The 24543-nt window shown below is 30.8% G+C and overlaps 2 protein-coding genes across 16 annotated transcripts; one reads left to right on the top strand and one right to left on the bottom strand.

Moving 5' to 3' along the window:
- The first annotated feature begins 321 nt into the window (after positions 1–321).
- LOC107959946 (putative lysine-specific demethylase JMJ16) lies at positions 322–6047 on the top strand. Of its 11 annotated transcripts, none has more exons than XR_005911157.1 (12): positions 322–598; positions 716–1196; positions 1279–1353; positions 1441–1601; positions 2809–2897; positions 3045–3123; positions 3287–3438; positions 3522–3628; positions 4052–4756; positions 4877–4954; positions 5359–5523; positions 5776–6047. XR_005911157.1 is itself a non-coding variant. In XM_041089718.1 (10 exons), exons 1-5 carry the CDS (start codon positions 562–564, stop codon positions 2320–2322), a joined length of 744 nt encoding a protein of 247 aa, XP_040945652.1. In that variant the 5' UTR covers positions 322–561; the 3' UTR covers positions 2323–2897; positions 3045–3123; positions 3287–3438; positions 3522–3628; positions 4052–4756; positions 4877–4956. The 11 variants fall into 11 exon arrangements, 3 of the variants coding, with proteins under 3 accessions (XP_040945652.1, XP_040945653.1, XP_040945655.1); XR_005911158.1 differs by having other exon boundaries at positions 716–1353; positions 4052–4503; positions 4716–4756; XR_005911162.1 differs by having other exon boundaries at positions 716–1353; positions 4476–4756.
- Positions 6048–11388: 5341 nt separating this feature from the next.
- Positions 11389–13755, bottom strand: LOC107939651 (uncharacterized). 5 transcript variants are annotated; one of them, XR_005911139.1, is made up of 5 exons: positions 13487–13742; positions 12857–13009; positions 12446–12501; positions 11891–12013; positions 11389–11750 (listed from the first exon to the last, which is right to left on the bottom strand). XR_005911139.1 is itself a non-coding variant. In XM_041089713.1 (5 exons), exons 1-4 carry the CDS (start codon positions 13531–13533, stop codon positions 11942–11944), a joined length of 342 nt encoding a protein of 113 aa, XP_040945647.1. In that variant the 5' UTR covers positions 13534–13755; the 3' UTR covers positions 11389–11750; positions 11891–11941. The 5 variants fall into 5 exon arrangements, 2 of the variants coding, with proteins under 2 accessions (XP_040945647.1, XP_016728501.1); XR_005911137.1 differs by having other exon boundaries at positions 13397–13740; XR_005911141.1 differs by lacking the exon at positions 13487–13742 and adding an exon at positions 13379–13396.
- Between the last annotated feature and the right edge of the window lie 10788 nt (positions 13756–24543).

The following is a 24543-nucleotide window of genomic DNA, read 5'->3' as shown; positions in this document are numbered from 1 at the left end:
GATAAACTTTATATATATTAAATGGTTTAGGATTTAAGGTTTATTTGAGATTTGTTAAATGAAAAAATTTTATACAATCAATTAATGCTTTTATATTTAAAAATTTTTAATCTAAACCATTTGATATATTTAAATATTAAATTTTAAAAAAATAAATAAATAAAACCACTTAATTAATAATTTTTAACAAATAAAATAAAAATTTTTAACAAAGCAAAACGATACCGTTGTTTAAAAAAAAAAGCAGTAACGGCGTTTTTTATAAAAACGCCACAAAATTCATTTTACTTGAAAGAATTCGCGCTGATTTTTTACCAAATTTCCCCCCTAAAACCCCCAACTTTATCATTCTTCTTCTTTCCTCTAGTACACGGGGCTTTGCACACGACGAACACCGTGAAACATCGACGGAGACGCTCCGCCATTAAATCCATGTTTGGTAAACATCGAGCTTCGATAATTTTCAATCAAGGTCGCCATGCAAAAATACAACAGGATCCGAAGCATCTTCCCCCATTGAATCAAATCGAGAAATAAAGAAAAATTATTCAAAGACGGTCAATGAGAAAAATGAAGATGATAAATAGCAATGTAAAAGGTTGGCAAGGTAGGTTACAGCAGCTTGAAAATAAAATTGTTTTTGTTTTTAGTAATTAATTAGTGTTCATATTGGTGTTGGCAATAACCGGAGAACAACAAAGTCACTGCCGTGTAGGGACGTTGTTTTCGAAACATCAGAATCCCAGTTTGTTTTCTCCGACTAAAGCCAACGTCCATAACCGAAGGCTGTAACAGGGAGCGAAATTCCAGAAGTTTACGGTTTTGTTTCTTTTTGGCTAATGTGGTTCTGTTTATCATTCTTTGCCTTTGCCGGCTACTCTCTCAATTCTTCTTTATCATTCTTGTTTTGGGTTTTCATTTTTTTTTCTAAATGACTGACAGCTTCGATGCGCCATTTTTTTGAACTATTCTTTTTGCAGCGATTGGGTTTAATGTAGAGGCTCTACAATACAACAACATCAAGTTTCAAGTTTCAAGTACGGGAGCCATGAGTAGCTAGTTCTCTATTTCCTTACTTGGAGATTGTAGTTCTTAGAGGAAAGAAAGATTGAAAAAGCTGTTTGATATTTGTTCAATTTTGACAATTTTGATAAACTGGTTTTCTTATGTTGTTAGATTAGGCTCTGGCTTTTAAGGTGGGTCTCTTTTGTATTAATTTGTTATCTATTCCTCGTACAAAATTTAGTTTTTTGAATTGTCATCCATTGTCTTGTGTAGTAATACGGATAGGGATGGAACTTGTGAGAGTTTGTCTTGAAGAAAAGAATGATGATATTTCATCAGTTCCACCAGGTTTCGAGCCTCGTGCATTGTTTACCTTAAAGAGTGAGGCACATGATACTAAAAGACATGAGCGTGATAATTTGATCTGTTGTTCAGCCTCTACTAGAGCCATTCTAGTTGAAAAGGGAACTGGGTTGGCCAATGATGAAAGTTCAAAGATTACAAGGTCAATGTCTATGAGGCGTCGACCTTGGATAAACTATGGTCAATATGGTAACAGTTCAGAAGATGAACCCGATCATGGAAAGCTCAATCAAGTTAGTTTCTTCTTTCCTTGTTAAGTTGTTTGTTTTATCATTGCATAGCTGCAGCATCTTAAATGCATGAAATGACTTAGAAGTCCCTTATAGTTAAGGTTTTTTTGGTAGGATAACTTCATGTTTATTTTGTATTGTAGAGTTGCGTAATTCAGTGACTATAAAGCAGATGGACTATGCTTTCTAGAATGTATAATTGATATGATGTTTTACTTTATTAACCATTGTCTTCAAATGTTACTTCTGAAAAATTTACATGAAGTTGAACAAGAGAATAGGACAAGCAAGCAAAGTTTCCGATAATGAAGTGGAACAAGTGTTGAAACAGGTGACTGCAAGATGGCGTCCAGAAGAGGCATGTCGGCCAGCTATTGAGGATGTACCTGTGTTCTACCCAACAGACGAGGTTCTTAATGTTGCTTACAATATTTTGAGTTGTTTAATTTTCTTAATTTTTCGTGCCATGCTTGTTACTTTTGCTTGTAAAATCTAGAGTTCTACTTTATAGAATTGAAGTATCTTAACTGGTTTCATTTTGTTTCTCCAGGAGTTTGAAGATACTTTGAAGTATATAGCCAGCATACGACCAAGAGCAGAACAATATGGAATCTGTCGCATTGTTCCTCCATCTTCTAAAATGAACAAAGAATGTGATACGATACTTGTTAATGAAGAATCCTACTTATGGCATCATAGTGCTTGTGAATTACAGTGTTTATAGTGATTAACACTTTTCTGCTCCACTGTTTTATCAGCATGTTGATCGGTTCAGCATCTGCACATCTGCTTGTTTACTTTGCCTGGTACAATTGTCAGCAGTGTTGAGTGGTTTTTTGTTTCTTCATATAGAGAGTTGGCAATATTAGATGAAAAAATAACTTAATCACAACATAAAATATGACACGACATTGAACAATAACATGAATATGACTCAATTACAAAATTCATAGTAATATAAAATACCTTAAACAAGATTACGACGCAGATACAAAAATTTCCGGGTCTATATGTATAGAAAATTTTGCTTCAATTTGGGTCCGCGAAGAAATGAAATATATGCTTGAAGTAGAGGTCGTGAAGTACATATATTCCTGTAACTTGCTTCAATTTAATGGAGAAGGAATTCAATATCTCTAGTATTATGTTTCCTTTGATTTTGTATTTATCTATGCATCATACTTATAATCTTTGACATTGCTTTTTATAGCTCAACTGCCGGGAACAACTCAAGATCACTTGCAAATATTTAACATAGAGATGAAAGCAAAAATGAAGTCACATCAGATGCCTGAACAGGTCAAATTCATTTGTTTTCTCAAATTTTCTTTGTAATGGTTCTATTACATTCTGCCATTAGATTTTGGGCTCTCGACCTTTATTGTTTTTCCTTGATGGTAAACTTGATTGCATGAGCTTATCAAACCATCCTGGGTTCTTGTCCAGGTTGTATTTTGGAAATGGATTTCCCCAAAAATGCTTGGCCTAGTCACACAAACTTCTATGAATCATTGGTCAATTGAAGGTAAGGTGTTATTTTACAAGTCCAGAAACTTTGTTTTATTCATTGTGGATTAATTCCTTTTGATGCTTGCATACATGTATGCACTCCTTTGTGTTTTATTCTATTTTTGTTCTTAGATCTATTAAATCTAACTTAATTTTCACGCATTCTGTTGTGCAAGTAGATCATTCTTCTCTTATGTAGAAGCCATTCATTAGTATATTTCAAGGCTGCCAGATTCATTCCAGATAAAGTTTTCATGAAGCAAAAGAAATGGGCAGTTCTGAGAAGAAATTTGCTCGTAAACTCAGTGAGATCAACGTCGTTGATGAACAAGTATTTTGCCTCATTGAATCCCCATCTGGAAAAAAGCTTTTGTTTTTTTTATTCTTTTAAATTTTGTTGTTTTAAAATTGCAGGAACTTAGAGAAGCTTCAGCTAATATTGAACCAAAGCATCAAAACGACGTTGCAGATTTAATAAATAGTCACAAAAGTTTATACCCAAAATGGGTTTTTGATCTCAGGTAATTTAAAACTCTTATTTACTTAATGGTGTAATTTTGAATTTCATTGGCAACTTTAATTTGTTAGAATTTGATCCTCTTAATTTGCAAAAATTGGAAATTTGATCCTGTTTTTGGTGCATACATGCACTTGAACAGTTGGTTTTTGCTAATTTGTTTTGATTTCCGATAGTTTAAAACTCTTATTTACTTAATGGTGTAAGTCTGAATTTCATTGGAAACTTTAATTTGTTAGACTTCCATCCTCTTATTTTATAAAAATTGAAAATTTCATTGGTAAATACATGAACTTGAACCATTGATTTTTGTTAATTTGTTGCATATAAATCGTTATAGAAATTGAAGATTTAGCCCTATTGCCGGTAAATATATGAACTATAAATCGTTAATTTTAATTTATTTACTAACCTTGTGTTCGATTAGGTGAGGAAACCAAGTAGTTCATTTACAAGGCGTGGTTCAATGATATACACCAAGGCCCCTTCAAGGGAATCCTTATCTAGAAATGCGAGATTATAATATATATATATACATTTGTTTCAATTTATTCTGTTGAGTTTACTTGAAAATTTGTGGAATTATGTATTACTTGCTTTATTTTTTTAATAGCTTATACTGTTAGTGAATTAGATAGATTTACTCCTTATTATACCTATATCTAAGTTGAAATTATATATGCCTTTGCATTCCAAATATGAAAAATTGGAAATTAGGCATAGCCTATTGAAATTGGTGTTTTGATATGAATGTGTTATGCTTCTGTTTGTGCAAATCTGTATCGTACCATGGTAGGATATTCAACATTTGAGTTTGTGTTGAACAAATATGCAATGGAAGTGTTTTGCAGGATTATCAAAGGAATTCTCACCAATAAGGTTTGTTTTACATGATTCTTTTATGTGCAATTGTTTTTACTATTAAATTCATGCTCATATTTTAGTTTAATAGCTTTTCATTTTTGAGATGGTTATGATGGGGGTTTTATTCTACCAATCAGTTGGTGGGTCTTTTTTTTGTCCTTTTTCATTTTCTGCTTTTTTTTTCTGGTTTTGTAATGGTGAATGCAGTATGGTTGATGGTTTTGCAGGGGAAGAAGTTCTATTAATGGGTATTTACAATTGAAGAGTGGTAAGGTTTGGAGCAAGTCATTTTACTAAGAGAGCAAGGGTTTTTATTATGAATTTATGATATATTTGTTTAGGTTTGTTGAAAAGAGTTTTAGATTCTGAAATCATGTTGTTATACCAGGATGGTAAGTCCCATGAAAGGAGTGGACAAGAGACAAATCAACAGATGTGAAATTATAAATACCAGCTTGAGCAAGAAGTAAGAGGATTCTAATTCTATTTCATTATTTGTTTTGGCGTATTTGTTCGAAAATCAATTTCTCTAGAAAATTTTCCCTTTCTTATGTTTTTGTCCCCCCAAAAAGATGGAAATTGCAAGAAGTAAGGGTTTTTGAACTCGTTTTTAGTCTACGAATCTACATCACTCTCACTCCTCGTCTTTATAAATCTTAAGCTTATCGAGGGTTGATTTGATGTATTCTACTAGGAAGCAAAGAAGCATCGGCATAACAATAGACTTTGAAGGGGAGACATATGAAAACATGAAACAATTGTTTACTCGTTCAGAATTAACGGTTTTGCTAATGAATGACATGTCGTTATCATGATATACATGTTTTGATTTTCTTTTTTTTCTTACCGGTAACAGCCAACTTTGTGCAGGATTTATATCTCATTCTCATGCAACATGCTACCACTTGGGTGATACAGGTTAAAAAGTTGCAGCAACAGTTGCAGGAAGAGACCGATTTGCACTTAGCTCTAGCAAGTGTTGTTGAACATTGTGGTTCACCTTCTTCTAGTTCTCCAGGCAAGCTTCCGGATAAGGTTAGTCTCCTTCCGTGGGACTTCTGTTCTTTTTTTATGTTCTTTTCTCAATTTCTGAAACTTGGATTTCAGGCCCAGGAGCTTTTAGATAGCATAGTTGTTCTCGAGATTACCGTAGCAAAGTTAGAGTAGGAATTTGTTTATAAATTTTCCCATCAAACATACCTTATTGAGGCACTTAAATTTTTTTATAGATTTCTGAAGAAATGTTCCTTATTTTTGGGTTTTTACTTGTTTTTTATTTGTTTACAGCAAGCATTACACCAGGGACTGTGTTGATTTTGTTGGCTGGAAGGTTTATGGGGAAGAGAGTTGTTTTCTTGAAGCAACTTACTTCTGGGCTCCTTTTGGTCACCGGTGGGCATTACATATTTTACTGCTATCCTTGTTTCGTCATTGATTTGCTTACTGCTTTAAAATATTGGATGTATGATATATGTTATTCAATTGCGAGCTGGATATATGAACATGTTTGTTAAAACCCTTGTTATTGATTTCTGCAGTATTACTTCCATAGTTTCTCACTTGGTTTATTATCTAGAAGCATTATACTGCTTTTATCTTATAGATAAGATTTGATGGTAGCAAACCAATTTAACATTTAATATGCTCGAGATTGAGTGATGCTATCTTGAAATTTAATGCTTCAGAAAAGGATAAACGTGGTGAAAAATATCGATTCACTATAAAATTGATTTGATTAAAATTATATTAATTTAAATAATATTTTTTATTTATCCTTAAAAGTATATTTAAAGTTTAAATTTAACAAATAAAACATAATATAATATTTATTATAAAAAAATTATTTGATTAAAATAATTTTTTTAAATGTTATGTTTTTAGTGGCGTTTTTGCAAGAAGCGTCGCTAAAGGTTTGTTCTATAGCGGCGTTTGTGGTAAAAGCGTTGCTAAAGATTCTGATCTATAGTGGCGTTTCTCGTAAAAGCATCGCTAAAGGCCATGGTCTTTAGTGTCGTTTGTTAGAGAAGCGTCGTTAAAGATTAGGATCTTTAGCGGCGCTTTTCCAAGGTCATGGCCTTTAGTGGCGTTTATTTCTAAAAACTCCGCTAAAGTTAGCGACGCTGTCATTAGCGGCATTTTTTGCTTCTTTTAGCGGCGCTAAAAGGTGCCACTAAAGGCCTAAAAAGCGCCGCTAAAAGCCTATTTTGGTGCAAGATATAGCATTTTCTTTTGTATGTGAGAAGGGAAAATAAGGCTACTTAAGATCAAACTCAAATTTTCATGCTTACAACATGGTGCTATTACCACTAAACCAAGAGGCTATTGGCAGGTTTAGTGAAAATTTTAAAAGAAATAAGACATGTGACAAATTTATAACTCTACTTGTGGAGTAAAAAATAAAAGTGTAATGTCAATGTATCAAATACTCACCCTAAAACTTTGACTAATTAAACATTTTATATATATATATTTAAATGTGTCAACAAATTAATGATAAAAAATATAATTACTTTGAAAATGTAAAAAATATAAATAAAAAAAATCACAAGAGCAGGGGTGAAGCAGGATATTTGATTCTAGTATCTATAATTTTCCGATAGAAAATTCGAAAAGATTGGGAGACGTAGGGTGGAAGTCGTTAACTCCAATTTTTAATAGCATTTAATATGTAAGTTTGGTTTTGTTTGTGAAATTGCAACGTGGACAATGAGAGTTGGAAACACCCAATAAGGATGCCATTTTTTTTTAATATTTTTTATAATTGCAATTAAATGAATGAAAGGCCTCGACTTCTTTGTTCTGGTAATGCTGCAATTAAATGACTTCATAGTTTCAAATATGAAGTAGGAAAATGATTTTAATGGAGATCCAATTGCAAAATATATGAAATAACAAAACGAGATGACAGATACTAGCAATATGGATCAGTAAGATAATCAAGGAATTGCTAAGCAATTATGGCTCTTCTGCTGTGTTTCATTGGTGTGGTCATTTTGGCTTGGTTTTCCAACAAAAACAATCAAGCTTGAAGAAGCACTCTTTTATTAAAATACGACCATGGAAAGAGATCCAATTGTTGGGCTGATGCCTTAGTCAAGGCAGGAGCCAAGACACGTTCGATGTTTTTAGTTTGGTGATAATCCTTGGCAATTGTATGTGAACTTGACTGGCCCTTGAGCCTTTTATCAATAAATTTCTTGATTGAGCAAATATATATATAACCATAGAACACACCATGGTTTGAGATTGAAATTATATGTTTGAATTTAAATGTAATTATAACGATGAAATGAGATGGATTAGATATAAATTCTTATAAACTTACTAAAAGTAAGTTAAGTTATAACTTTTTATTAATATTAAAATAATTATTTACATGAATTCAAGTCTATTGATTTTTTTTGGTGAAAAAAACCTAGCTAAGCTAAATAATCATAATAATACTACAATTACCAATTATCCTAATACTTCTCCTACTAATTGTTCAGACTCCACATTTGGTTCTTTGGACGAATCTCATCTATGAATAATGTTGTACTGCTTTACCTAGCATATTAATTCTGTCGGAAGGTAAATAAAACAACCTTTTTTATTTTAATTTAATATGTTGAAAGAAAAGAAGATTCAAAGAAATTTCTTTGAAGATGCTGCCATTCTCCTTTCATTGAAAAAAAGAGAGAGGAAAACTGTGCCTTTGGACCAGGTCTTCCCGATTTTAACTATTTTGGTTTATTTTTAAAATTTTTTCAATGGCTGAGATTTTTCGGTTCTACATCTCACGGCTAGTAAAAAAGCCGAAGCTTCTTTCTTTCTTTCTTTTTTTTCTCTTTCTTTGGAGGTTATTCCACAATTTTCCCACAAAATGGCCGGCTATTTTGCATTGGTTAAAATCTACAATAAATCCTTGTACTCTCTGTAAAATTAAAATGTAGTCCCTATACTTTTAATTTTAGGAATTTAGTTTCTCTACTTTTCAAATTTCAAAATTATTTTGTTAAAATTAGATTCATTACAATATCATTGTTTAATTACAGTACGACCAGGTAAGTATTTTTTTTTAATTTCAAAATACCACACCAACCAATTTAACAAAAATATAATGTTAATAATTGGACTTGAAATTTAAAATATGGAAAGTAAACTAGTAAAGTGGTTAAATTCCTAAAAATAAACATACAAACACTAAATTTCAAATTTATGAAGAGTATTATATCAAGTCCAAACTCTCAAGATGGTCAAATATTTTAGATTTTGGTTTTTTAATGTTTAAGGATAAATTTGGCCACTAACATTTGCGTGTTTTGTTAAAATGGTCCTAATTGTATTTTTGAGTTTTTTTGGCCTTCAATCTTTTTTTTTCAAACAATATTTTGTAACATATTTAATGAATAAATTCAAGGTTTCAATCTTTCATAAGTTTGTTTATTGAGAAAATATTCTATTGTGATAATTTTTTAAGATGACTACATTTATCTTCTTTAAATTAAGAGTTATTTTTACAATTTAATATATTATTAATTTATTTTATTATTTTCACATGTAAGTATCTTATTGGATTATTTAAGTAATAAATTACATCTCATTAAAAATATTCCACATCATCCCCGTTAACTTTTTTGAAGGTACTCTTATTAAATCTATTAGAAAAAGTAGATTGAGAAAAATAACAAAGGTTGATGGCTAAAAAATGCTCAAAAATACAATTAAAATCATTTTGATAAAATATGCAAACGTTAGTTACCAGATTTGTCATTAATAATTTTTTAATTTAAAATTTATACCTTTGTCTTAATACTTTTATTCAATAAAATTGAGCTAATCTTAGGGAGGAAATGTCCTTAGTTGATAACATAATTATTTAGACTTGTTTTTGTTTTTTAAACAAAAATAAAATCAAACCTCAAAGTTTGATTCATTAGCTAAAAACGTTGACCCTATAACCTTCATTTTTACCATTGGAAACTTGGGATTTGGGAACATATAGAATTTTTTTATGTTTTCAAAGTTGAATTGTATTTTATTTTTAAATTGTAAATTAATTTTTATAGGTTAAATCATAGAGTAAATCGATTTTTCAGTTAAAAATTTCATTCATTTCTACTATTAAAAATTGACGTAGCTAATAGAATAACCAGACAACTAGACGTAATGCGCTATATATGTAATAGTCCATTTTTCAATGGTGTCGGAAATAGTAGTTTCGAGACCACAAATCTAATGGGAGAGTTCGAAAACAGGCTGTTACATGTTACTACTACGTATACCTCATGCTGATGTACAAAGACCAATTTTTAACAGTAAAAATTGTTAAAATTTTTAATAGAACGCGTTTGCTTTTTGACCTAATGTACAAGAATTATTTTGCTCATTTTTTTGAATAAAGGGAGCAAAATACAATCTAACTCGTAGTACAATGACTTTCATGTTATTTTTATTAATGATAAAATTCAAAAAAATAACACTACTAAAATTTTAATTAACAAAAATTAAAAATACGATATCATGAAAATGAAAAACACCTAAATGACATAATTTTTTGAAGAAAAAAAAACCTAGTACAAAAGATAAAGTTACATGAAGTCACGAATCCATGTAAGATATATATCTATATCAGGGATTATACAAGTAATATATATATATATTTCATCAACAAACTGGGGGCGATCGAGTTACAGACGATGCATGAAGCACCGGTTTAAATTATATTTTTGTGGAATTGGATCAGTGCTCTAGATGAACACATCTTAGGTTTTGTGCTGGAGGAAACCTGCTTCAGAAAGTTGATAAAAATGAAAAAAAAAAAGAATTAAGGAAAGCATAGCATGAAGCAGAGTGACACGTCCATCGGATAACATCATTCACCAAGCTCAACTTCAGTTTCGACAACGACATCTGCACAGCCTCTCTTACATTTATACACAGTCGCAGATATGATCAACCCAAGCATGACAACCAGAAGCAAAACCAAAGATGCCCACTTCCCATTAAACTTGAAGCTCTCCGTCATGCTAACACTCATCGTTGCAGGTCAGCCATTGTTTGAATCCATCACAAAATACTTTCGCAACTCTATTCCTTAAAACTAAGAGAAAAATATTTTGAGACTAGGACGAAAGTGGTTTAGATGGAAATGAAGGGGGAGGCTTGGAGTGTAGATTTTTAAAGAGGATGAGTTGCATCTAGAAGGAGCTCCTCATAAGTAGTAGAGAAACCCCCTGCCCCGTTACCTAATTCACACACTCAAATAAAGCAAGGCGGATTAACCATCGTTATTTCCAATTGAATTTATATTAAATGTTTTATAGAAATAAAACATCAGCCAAATCTAAGTTTTCATATTAAATTAAAAAAGTATGTTTTTTTAATAAAATTAAGTCAACAAAATAATTTGGGTTAACATTCAAAATATTGAATATTGAAATTTCCTAGTCTTCAGAATATGATTAAATTTGTGACAAAAATTTTATGTGGTTGGATTTTACAATTAAATTTTGCCATTAATCTTAATTTTTAATTAAGAGTCTGTTTGATTGCCAGTAAAATGTTTTCCGTAAAATGATTTCTGGAAAATGTTTTACTTTTCTGTAAAATGATTTACTGGAAAGTATTTTCTGGTGTTTGATTGAATCTGTGTAAAATATTTTTTGCTGTTTGGCAGATTTCCTGAAAATATTTTCCGGAAAAGTTGTTTTTACATATATTAATATATATTATTAAATTTTTATATTTTAAATTGTTTTTACATATATTGCAATGATTTATTTATAATTAAATAAATCAAATTAAATATATAATAATACTTAATTATTAAGCTAGAATATTAACCGTATGAACTAGATAAATGAATCAATGACTTGTAAATTGGCAACAAACTTTATTCAAAAAAATTGAAATTCAAAATTATCGTTCAAGATTTTGATGTTTGTATATAATACTGTCAATGTACACTTCTTAATTTGAACATCTATGGAACTGTCAGGATCTGCCTGCTGAACTTTTTGTGTATGAAGAAAGGGTTGGAACTTGGAAGTTGCGAGTCGCTACAAAGACAGAAGGAGCCAAAGATTGAAGAGAATTAAAACAAAGGACAGAAGCCACAACATGAAAGTCATAGCTGCAGACAACTGATATCTACTGCATTTCTTTGACGGCAATATGTAAAGCTGACATTGACCAAAAGACTTGTCACACTAGCAATTAACCAAGCCGCGGCAATGATAAGGCCTGCAATCAGATAAAGCAGTTAACCAAGCCGCGGCAACCTGCAATCAGATAAAACACATGTTCTTACATCAAATTATGATAAGGGATAACACCATGGTGATGATATGCATTGAGAAATAAGAAACAAAGAAGGAACTGAATTTTAGAGGATAGTTTCTAAGGTGAATTTCTTATTGACCTACGACACCAGAAACAGCTACTTCAGCTTCCCCGCATCCTCCAGGACCTTTCATGCAAAGTCTGTCTTTTTTGCCAGAGGAATGACCCATTGATAGAAGACTTCCAAATCCAGAACTCCCAACTGAGAAAAAAAGACGAAATGATATGAGATGAGAACTAAATAAGCATGAAGAAGACATTAAGAATAAACTAAAAGCTAAGTTGTTTAGAACATAAGTTAAGCAGTCTACATGTTTTGCTCCCTTTAAACTAGACCAGGCTTACTCGACATGAAATCAACTACAAGTTTAAAGACTAAATGTGCATGTTTTTCCACAGACCATGATTGTTTTTGATAAATGAAAAATATGTTGATTAAAAGGCACTAACAAGGGTCTCAACCCATTGTAAAACTATAGTAAAACAGAATATGTTTAACATATCAATCATTTTCTCACATTCACATTAACACAAGCAGAACATATTTATCAGATCATGAGCTAGGTTTTTGCAAAATTCTGAAAGAATAAAAACAGAAGGCAATTCTTGGAAAGATTGATTCCAGGTAGTGTACCATCATATGCATCCCGGACCATTTGATAGCTGACAAATCCAGAAAAAAAGTGTGAGCTGCAATAACAATTAGCAGCATGTCATCAGCAAACTGATCTTCAAAGTACGGTTACATGCACACTACTCCTAAGCAGCTTTTCACAGAATCAATGGCATCAGCCCATTTGATGCTAACATTATGTTATTTAAAACTTACATATACAAAACTAGTTCATGATGATAAAATATTCAATGTTGGCATCATTAAAATGTAACAAATGTCAGGAAAAACAATTATATACCACTTCCATCATTTATGTTAACATCAAAAACCAAGCAGTTGTTTGTAAGTACCTCCTTCAGAAGTGAAAACTCTGGTTGATCATGGAATCGATACACAAAAATTATCACAAAGCTGAGAAAGGACCCAAACCTTACTATTTTTCGTCTTCATGGAATTAGTATCTACTCTCAATGGTACTTTGTTACTGGAACTGCTATCATTTGTATCCTTTTCACTAGGAAAAGCTTCCCCATCAAGCGCATTAACAAGAACACAATAGCAATGATCTGTTTCTGTCAAGACCTGCATGAGAAGAAAAATGTCAATGTGATATATTGGAGGTCCTACAATTAACCAAAACATTTTTACTTTCCATAAAATCCAGCAATTTCATTATTAACAAAGAACAGCACAACAGTATAACCGAGAAAGGATGCAAATGTACAAGCAAAGAAGTGACTTTGGTACTTAAACATCTTCAGAAATAGCAAGTTCTAACTTCCTCATTAGCTTATGCTTTTAAAATGGGTTGCAAGAGGAAGTCAGTAATACCAGCCAAATTGAAAACCATATACCACTAGAAACTTGCACTTTTGCAAAAATTACTTAATTAAAAATTTCATCATAAATAAATTAATTTGAGAAAAAATAAAAGGATAAATAACACCCAACTCTAAAAGCAAAAACCACCTGAAAGCGACAACGAGGCTCAAGTGCAGAACGGTAATGAACCATCTGCAAAATGAGAGGTCGACGAGTACCCATTTCAATTTCACGCACATTGAAACGGAATCCAAGCAAAGCTTCAAGGAGAGAGCTTTTTCCATCAGATTGACTGCCGAAGGCTACAATTTTCGGGAATCGGCAATTTCTCTCCGAAGGCCACTGCCATGGCTTGGAGGCGATTGTAGGCTTCAAAACGGGAAAGGGAAGGGGTAAGGGAAAGGGGTAGGGGAAAGGGAAGGAGAAGGGGAAAGGGGAGAAGAATGGGTCATTTTCCTGAAAATGTCTTACCGAATTCAAAACGGTAAGACATTTTCCTAAAATAGGAACTTCTTTTCCCGTGTTTTGTAAAATATTTTACAATAGGAAATCATTTTCCCCCAATCAAACACTGGAAAATGTGGAAAACCAATTCCGGAAAATATTTTCCCCTTATCAAACAGACCCTAAAATTTACCAAATAATATTGATTTTCATGATTTGAAAATAAAATTTGACAAGAAAATATTATTTCAAATATTTCATTTTAATGGTTAATAATAAATTAATTTTTAAAATATTAAAAGATAATAAGTTAACATAAAACTTTTTATTTAATAAAAGAAAAACTTCAAAACTAAAAAATATTAAGTTTACTTTTTTATATAAATAACTATTTTTATTAATTGTTTATACTATATTAATTTATTATCTTTAAGTATTAAATTATAAAAAAATATTAAATTTGTTTTCAAAACATTTTTAAATTAAGTTTGAATAGTAAAATTCAATCAAAAATAAAATTTGAAGTTATAAAATTCAACCAAACAAAAGTAAAGTGATAAATTTGAAGATAAAAGTATCTTTAACTTAAAAAATCAACGGTAAATATCAATCGAAGTGAACTATAATGATAAATTTCAATTAATCTAAATGAAGTATAATGATAAATTTTAACTTTAACTTAAAAGTAAAATGGTAAATTTACATTTTCACCAAAATAAATTTTATTGTTTCTGCAAAAAATAATAATTTTAAATAACAAATAAAAATTTATTTTCACAGATAACATTACAGGTAGGAAAAATAAGGGATAACATAGATTCGAATATTTATAGTAATTCCTCTCATAGCTGCACAAGTGTATTACAGTGCATGAGAACTGACGAGGTTGGCCAATGATAGAAAAGAAAACAAGGACACCCACTACTCCATGCATGCAAATCTACGTCAACCACTTTAATTAAGTCTCAAATACAATGAAAAAAGAAAATTAATAGTAACACATTAAATATATTTGATATTAAAATAATAAAAATTAAATTGTGAGTAGACGAAATTTAAATACAAATTATTTATCATGGTGTTGTTGTCAATATTAAGTTGATGTCAAGTTAACTTGTAACACTAACTCAATCAACAACATTATCCTTATATACAACTAATTGAGGTAATAAATTGCGCATAATAACATTAAAATGTCTAAATTAACCAACATAAAGCCTTAGTTAAGTGGTAAAACTAGAGATTTTTCTAATGTAATTGACATGTAGTTGACTCGTGACACAAACTCAGTCAGATATTTTATTAATAGTATAGATATCAAAATTAAATATATATATAACTTTCCTTATAATAAATTGAAACTTTTCAACTTTAAAAAATTATTTCATATTAAGATTTTCTCATTCTCAAATAAAATTGTATGGAACTTTAAGAAACAAAAACATGGCTGAACGCAAAAATTCTTTTTCTTTAATTGGTAATCCGATTTGTCCATGTATAAAATCATATGCTATGTTATTTGTGAGGGTTTAAATAAAATATGTCGAAATCATTTTTTTGAAAAATGGGAATCGATTTTATATTTTGAAAAGAAAATGAAAAATTGGGAGTCGCCACCAATTAATCCTTTTTATTTAGGTGTGATCAGATCACCTAGAAATTTGGTCGTTTTAATAAAATATTTCGATTTATTAAAACAAATGATTTTGGTCTACGAAAGTTGAGAAAACGAGTTCGGGATTCGGTTACATGCGAGGAAGAGTTAGCACCCTCGTCACGCCCAAAATTAGTACCTAATCGATTAATTAACGTCTCAACGTCGAAAATTGAAAAGATTTTAAATAAATTTTAAAATACAATCTTTTATTAAGAATGTTTGATAAGTGGAAGTGGATATTAAGATTCTTTTGCTCCGAAGAAATAAAATGCCATGTCCAACACATTAGGAAACGACATTTCCAACCCTCGATACCAAGATCATCTCATGATTTCTGGCATGCATTAAAATTTTAAAAGGATATTCGACTATTCGGCTATTCGGTCAAACGATAAATTGAAACCCAACACGTTAGGGCATGATTCCTCGAATGTCCAAACACAAAAATTGCCTTATTTTTTGAAGAAAAATATGGACGGGATTTTAAAGGGATGTTTGATTATCTGGATAAACAAAAAATTGAAACCCAACACATTAGGGCACGATTCCCCGAATTTCCAAACATCAATCATCACTTTTGTTTTAAAGTTTAGAAAACGCGGATAGAATTTTAAAGGAAAATTTGATTATTTAAACAAACGAAAGATCGAAACCCAACACATTAGGGCACGATCCTTCAAATCTCTATGATTAATGATTCCATGCAACTTTATCATAGGAGAGTTGAGGGAATAAATTTATAATTCAACCTAAATTTTTTAATAGAGTTAATGAAAGAAAATTTTTTTTATCGGAGCTGAAAATGAATAAATCGAAAAATAAAAACACCAATTTGAGTAAATAACTTTCCTCAAATTTTTAACTTTCTATTCATCTGAAACAGTTTTTAATCTTCTCGATAACCTTACTCTCAAACATATTAATACATGTATATTTGAAGTGTTTCAATTTAATAAAAATTAACAAAAAATTCATATTGTAATTAACAAATTTTTTTACAAAAATCATGTTATATAGTTTAATCAAAGTTTTGTTTTAATCCCCAGAATTTAACAAAAAAGATACTTCTAAGAATAACTGCTGACCATTTAATACTAATCAAATTAGAAATTATTAATAAATTACTTCCACCACTTTATTATCATTGAATTGATATCATAAGTTAAGTTAACATCAAGATTAATATTATGATAAACGATTACAATATATTTAATATTAAAAATTTTATATACGTGTGTAGAAATTATATACTTAAAACATAATGATATATTTAAAATAATATACAATAAATAATAAATACGATTTTATAAACATTATATTTTATCCTAATTTGAATTTAACTTAATTCGAACGTGTATATAAAAAAAGGAAATATTCTTCCGTACTAGTGGTGCCTTTTTATTTATTTATTCAAACAAGGCTACCCAACCACGTCTCTAGAAGTAGAAATTTTGTCACACAAAGGGATCCCCTGTTGAGAACCAAAAGACCAAAAGACCCCGAATACGTCTCTAGAAGTAGAAATTTTGTCACAAAAAGGGATCCCCTTTTGAGACCAAAAGACCCCGAATAATTTCACGTTCAACTTGATAAAAGAAGTATTATTATTATAATTTTCGAAATTTAAAGTATACAAATTTATTCGCATATATAAATGAATGTAAATTTAAGTAAAATATGACGCTGGATGTATATATTTGGTAAAATTTATTGCCTATATCTCGTTGAATTAAATATTAATTCAATCATTTTATGTTTATAAGACATTATAATATTTAATATAATATATAAGTAATTTTTTGTGTTTTCTATGAAAATATCAAATAATTCTATACATATTTTAACTATTCTATAGTTTTCTTTAACATTCAGACATTAATTCCTTCAAATTTTTTAGATATGAAGCATACTTATTTGTTGAATCCAACTTTGATAAATATATATTTCTATTTAAATTAATTATAGTATATATATTAAAATAAAAATACTTAGTTTTTAATATTTTTTTTAATTATGGAATTGGCTTTTCAACCTAATTAAAGTAGAGATTAGTTAAAAATCCAACCATAAATTTCAATCTTGCTTCTTCCTTTCTTGTAATATTATTGTCGAAGTCATTTTTTTTTGAAAAATGGGATCGAGGAAAATGAAAGAACGGGAGTCGCCAGCAATCCTTTTTGGTGAGGTGTGATCGGGTCACCTCATAAAAGTGGTTGTTTTTAATAAATGTTTTGATTTATTTAAACAACGATTTTGGTCCGCGAAATTTAGAAAAACGGGTTCGGAAGTCGGTTACGCACGAGGAAGGATTAGCACCCTCGTGACGCCCAAAAATTGGTACCTAATTGATTAATTAGTGTCTTAGTGTCGAAACTTTGAAAACTTGAAAGACTTTAAAATACGATTCTCTTTTTGTAGAAACACTTGAATGTTAAAGACCTTCTCGTCTTGAAATAATAAAATGTCACATCCAGTAAGTTAGGACACAACATCTTGAATTTTCGAGAACGAGATTGCCTTTTATTTGAAATTTATGTATTTTAACCTATTAAAAGGGTATTCGATTATTTAGAGTAAACGAGAAAAATCGAAACCCAGTAAGTTAGGGCACGATATATTGAATTTCTAAATACCGAATATTGCCTTTGTTTGCAAAAATCTTATCTCGAGGTATCAAGATATCATATCCAGTAAGTTAGGACACAACATCTCGTATCTCCGAGAATAAGCATTTTATTTAAAACTCGTGTTGCGATTTTAAAAGAATATTCCATTATTTAGGTTAAATGAGAAAAATCAAAACCTAGTAAGTTAGGGTACGATTTTCTCGAATTTCTAAATATGGAATATTGCTTTTATGAAAGAATTATTTTTGTCGGGTAAAGGTTAATATAACATAAATTCGTAATAAAATAAAATAATGAAGAATGAACAAACAAATAAAATTTCGATATTAATAAATGTAACAGAATAAAGATAAACGCATAATAAGAATAATGAGAACAGAAATAGAAAATTAAAACGAACAAGCAATGTAAAAGAAAAATAAAAGGTTAATAATAATTATAATAGTAAAAAAATAATAATAATAACAATAGTAATAGTGATTATATTACGCATATATATATTAGTATTATATTACGTATTTGTTCTTTTTAAACATTATATATATTTATGTATATTATGTCTATATTTTAATATATTATGTATTTTTTATATAAATCATGTACATATTATGTATATACTTTTAATATTATCATATATTTATTTTCAATATATATTTATGTAATGTTATTAATAATTGTTTTTTTATTATTATCATTATCATTGTATTATTACTATTATTATTATAACGTTTTCTTCCTTTTGTAATTACTTATACATTATTACTTTTATACCAACTACTATATATATATGTTTTAGCGCACTTATTTTGCTTATATATATCACTACTCTTATTATTATCGTTTCATCACATATTTATTTATATCTTTGTAAATAATTTCAAACCTTAAATCATTCATTATTTGTATTATCATTATTATTATTACTAATATATATATATACTATGTAATTTTTATTGTATTATTATTATGCATACATATATTTCTTTTATATATATTTCTTATTACCTCTATTATTACGTATGTACCTTAATACATATATGTATGTACTTTTATATCATTATTATCGTTTTCGTTATCATTGTCATTTTATTTTGCCATTTTTTATATTTATTTATTTATTTGCTTGCGTATTCAATTATTTCATTTTCCTCACGTATGTGTTTACATTTATATGATACTTAGCCTCGTTATTGTTTCATCTTTTATAATTGCTCATATTATTGTTTTTGGCACTATCACAACTATCATTATGTTATTATACATATTAATACCCTAATTTGCTTTTATGTTTTACTACAAATCACGTTTTTTAGTCAATATATTAAAACAATTCTTTCATAAAAGCAATATCTTGTATTTGGTAATTTGAGATAATCGTGCCCTAACTTACTGGGTTTCGATTCTTCTCATCTAACCCAAATAATGGAATATTCTTTTAAATCACAATACGATTTTTAAAAATGCTTATTCTCGGAGATACGAGGTGTTGTGCCCCAACTTACTGGGTGTGACATTTTGTCACCTCGAAATAAGAATTTGTTTTAAAATAAAGGCAATATTCGGTGTCTGAGAATTCGAGAAAATGTGCCCTAACTTACTGGGTTTCAATTTCTTTCGTTTACTCTAAATAATCGAATACCCTTTTAATAAGTTAAAATACGTAAATTTTATATAAAAGGCAAGCTCGCTCTCGAAAATTCAAGATGTCGTGTCCTAACTTACTGGATGTGACATTTCATATTTTGAGACGAGAAGGTCTTTAACATTTGAGCATTTTTTACGAAGAGGGATCGTATTTCAATGTCTTTCAAACTTTCTGTAGCGACGTAAAAAATTCTTCTTTTGGTCACTAATTGAGGCGATTTATTGGAAATTTAAAAACCGACTTTTGATTTTATTAAAAAAGGGAGTCGCCACCGATCCTTTTTCCTAAGTGTGATCGGACACCTAATAAATCCTCTTTTTCAAAAGAAAATTTATTTTTTAAACAAAAAGAAGGCCGAGTTTAGGTCTACGTTTAAAGCCAGAGAAAAAAATAGGGTTCGGGAGTCGGTTACGCACGAGGAAGGTATTAGCACCCTCACGACGTCCAAAATTGGTATCTTATTAAACTTGTGTTGTCTTGATTTTCAAAAGTACAAATTCAATCTGACATTTACTCGTGATCCAATTGAAAAATGAGAATTTTTAGTTTTCAATTTTTTAGAAGGGTGTCCCGTTTTTAACAAGAGCCGATGAATTTCACCCAACATAGCGATGAAGTCGATGGCTTAATGTTAAATCGGTACATTGCCTTATTTTTGAAATTAATTAAAACATGAGAAAAAAATATTCCTAAAGTGAGAAATTAAAAATAGATAAACGATACAAAAAAAAGATATCATTAATGAGAAATATTAACATGGAATACTAGAATATTAGAATAACAATAATAATGATATTTACAAAAAAAAATAAAAACAAATCATGTACTAATAATAAAATAGGAAAAAATGATATATTTGGTAATAATAATATAAAATAATAATATGTACATAAAAATACATATATATATGCATATAATAAATATATGTAATAATAATAATAATATCTACAATAAAAGAAAATATTAGGAAACGTACATAAAAATATATACATAAAATTTTTTTACAACAATAATATAAAATAATGATATGTACAATATATATATATATGTACATAATATAGTTATAAAAATATATATATTAAATTCGGAATAGGTAAATAATAAAAAGGGTAAGAATATACCGAAGCCCCAATGTTATGGATTACTGAAATTAATCTCTTTTCTTCTCGGGCTGTTGAAATGGGCCTTTGTTGGCGATCTTCACCAGATCAGATTGCCGCAAATAGAGTCAGGTTGACCCGACCATTTTAAAATTTAATATTTTTTATTATTGTGGTTTTTTAGACCAATTTTTGTTTAGCTCAATTACAAATAAAATCTATATAAAAGATACAAAATCCAAATTACTTCAACCCAACACAAACCAACCTCAGCCCACTAACTTAATAATCCAACACAACCAACCCAACCCACTAACTTAACATATCACCCAACCCACTAATTAACCCAAACTAAATTTAACCCATCAAACCTTACATAAACCAACCCATTAACTAAAATATTTTTTTTTTAATACTAAACCCCCTCCCCCAAAACAAACAAGTTCCAGCAGCAAACAAAGAATATCCAAACTTCAAGCTGCCTATTCTCCCTCTCCTTCCATCGTGCGTGTCACCAGCAGCCACCGTATGCACCATATGAAATCAGGCTACGGGTAGTTGAGGTTTGGGTTTTGGGGTGGCTGATAATCGATTGGCTCGGGTATTTAGAGTGGGTTTCGGTTTGGGAGCTTGGTTGTGGTGTTAATGGTGGTTAGTCTTTGGTTGCTTGGTTGCTTGCCGGATATTGGAGTTTTTTCTTGCTTAGATTGCTGAATGTTCCTTTTTTGTTGTTTTTTTTGCTGGAAAATTTTTTTGCTGAATTTTTTTTTGCTCTTTTTTCTCAAATGGGAGAATCCTCCTCTTTTTTGTGTGGTTTTTTTTTTATTTCTCCCATTTTGCTTGTTTTTATGCTATTTGCAGGTAGTGGGCGAAGAAGGAGCAGCCACCCATGTTTGTGGCCTGAAAATCTGGGAAGTGGGTACCCCAAATCACGTAATCTGTCTGAAGGACCAAATCACAAATGCAGCAAAACTTCTGGGGCTAAATGTAATTTTTAGAAAATTTAGGGTTAAAATGCAATTTAAGAAAAGTTTAGGGGTCTAAATGAAATTTAAAGAAAGTTTAAGGGTCAAAATGAAATTTAGGAAAAGTTTAGGGGTTAAAATGAAATTTTTATTTTTATTTTTTAAAAATTTTGAAAATTAAACAACAAACTCTAGTCGGACAAAAATTTAGTGTTTACAGTTGCCCCTCTTTACTCATCTCTGTGAAACTGGGATAGTGCAAGGACTTAAAAGTACTAAATTTTGTTCGATTGTCCAATCTTCATTCTTTATTGAAAAACAAAAAAAAAATTGAAAATAGCTCGGGATGCGACCCGAAGTTCAACTCACCTCTCGAATTATGAGTTGATCTTTTGAAAAAGCAAAAAATTGAAAATACCTCGGCGTGTGACTTGAGGCTTAACTCACCTCTCGCAATATGAGTTGATTTTTTTGAAAGACAGAAATTGAAAATACCTCAATGTGTCTCGAGGCTCAACTCATTTCTCGCAATATGAGTTGACTTTTTTAAAAAAAAAAACAGGAATTGAAATTACCTCAACGTGTCCCAAGGTTCAACTAAGCTCTCGTAATATGAATTGATTTTTGAAAAACATAAATTGAAAAACGGAAATCGAAAATACCTCAACGTGTCCTGAGGCTCAATTCACCTCTCGCAAAATGAGTTGATTTTTGAAAAATATAGATTGGAAAAAACAGAAATTGAAAATACCTTAGCGTGTCCTGAGGCTCAACTCACCTCTCGCAATATGAGTTGATTTAAAAACAGTCATTAAGAACAGAAATTAAAAATACCTCAGTGTGTCCTGAGGCTCAACTCACGTCTCACAATATGAATTGATTTTTGCAAAATATAAATTGAAAAACATAAATTGAAATTACCTCAGCGTGTCTTGAGGCTCAACTCACCTCTCGCAATATGAGTCGACTTTTTTTTACAAACAGTAATTGAAAATACCTCGGCGTGCCCCGAGGCTCAACTCACTTCTCGCAATATGAGTTGAATTTTGAAAACAGAAAAAACATCAAAATACTAAATCCTGTCATCTGGTGGAATTCAGGTGTCTTTTCCTTTTTTGTACAGGATGTCCCCATCAAGAACGAATCCCGCTGCCATTCTTCTGATTATTCTTTTGTCGTTCTCATTTGCTTGCTCGGGATACCTTTGATTCTTGATGTATTCTAAGATATCATGAAAACATGGCCGTCCATCTCGCTCCTTTTCAATGCTGAAACAATGTGCAGGGACTTCATATATGCTAATTTGAAGAGGCATTATTTCTGTTTCTCTGTTTGCTTTAAACATTGAAGCCAAAATGGCCAGGGCATCAGCTAACTGGTTTTCTTCTCGTGGGAAGTAATTAAAAGTTATTTCTTTGAATTCTTTAATCAACCCTGCCACGAGATCACTGTATTTGACTAATTTTGAATCCCTCACTTCCCAATCTCCACGAATTTGATAAATCACCAATGCTGAGTCTCCGTATACCTCTAAAGTTTGTATGTTTCGTTCAATTGCTGCACGAAGTCCCATGATACAGGCCTCATATTCCGCTATGTTATTGGTACAGAAGAAATTCAACCTAGCAGTGAACGGATAATGGTTTCCTTCTGGTGATACTAAGACTGCTCCAATCCCATGCCCCAATGCATTCGATGCACCATCAAAGCTCATCTTCCATGACATTTCTTTTGATGACTCACATTCTTTTTCTGTAAGGCACATCAAGTCTTCATCTGGGAAATCAAATCTCAATGGCTCGTATTCCTCTGTTGTTCGAGTTGCTAAGAAGTCAGCTATTGCGCTCCCTTTTATCGACTTTTGGCTCACATAGATGATATCATATTCTGATAGTAAGATCTGCCATCGTGCCATTCTTCCTGAGAGTACAGGTGATTCCATCATGTACTTTATTGGGTCCAACTTTGAAATTAGCCATGTCGTATGATACAGCATATATTGCCTGAGTCTTCGAGCTACCCAAACCAGAGCGCAACAGTATTTTTCTATGGACGAATACTTTAACTCATATTCAGTGAACTTTTTACTGAGGTAGTAGATCGCCTTTTCTTTCTTTCCGGACTCGTTATGTTGCCCCAGTACGCAACCCATTGAATTCTCGAACACAGTCAAATATAATATTAATGGTCTTCCCGGCATTGGTGGTACTAGCACTGGAGGACTAGACAAATACTGTTTTATCTTATTAAAAGCCACTTGACACTCCTCGTTCCATTCTCTGGGATTATGTTTTCGAAGGATTTGAAAGATTGGGTCGCATTGGTTGGTAAGTTGAGCGATAAATCGGGCGATGTAGTTTAAGCTCCCTAAAAATCCTTTGACTTCCTTTTGCGTGCGCGGAGGTGGTAACTCTTGAATGACTTTTATTTTATCTGGATCAACTTTAATGCCTCTCTCGCTGATAATGAAGCCAAGCAATTTTCCTGAGGTAGCCCCAAACGTACATTTGGCCGGATTGAGCTTTAGCTGGAACTTTCTCAGTTTATCGAACAATTTCTTCAGATTCACTACATGCTCTTCTTCCCCTCGGGATTTAGCAATCATATCATCGACATAGACCTCTATTTCTTTATGCATCATGTCATGGAATAACGTCACCATAGCCCTCTGATATGTTGCCCCAGCATTCTTTAACCCAAATGGCATCACCTTGTAGCAGAATGTTCCCTACATTGTTACGAAGGTAGTTTTCTCCATATCCTCAGGGGCCATCTTGATCTGATTATACCCCGAGAATCCATCTATGAAAGAAAACAATGAATGTTTTGCTGTGTTATCTACCAACGTATCAATGT

This window comes from Gossypium hirsutum, chromosome A02 (genome assembly GCF_007990345.1).
Source record: "Gossypium hirsutum isolate 1008001.06 chromosome A02, Gossypium_hirsutum_v2.1, whole genome shotgun sequence".
Taxonomy (NCBI): domain Eukaryota; kingdom Viridiplantae; phylum Streptophyta; class Magnoliopsida; order Malvales; family Malvaceae; genus Gossypium; species Gossypium hirsutum.
Note: the sequence above shows the minus strand (reverse complement) of the source record. Positions and strands in the feature narration are given on the sequence as shown.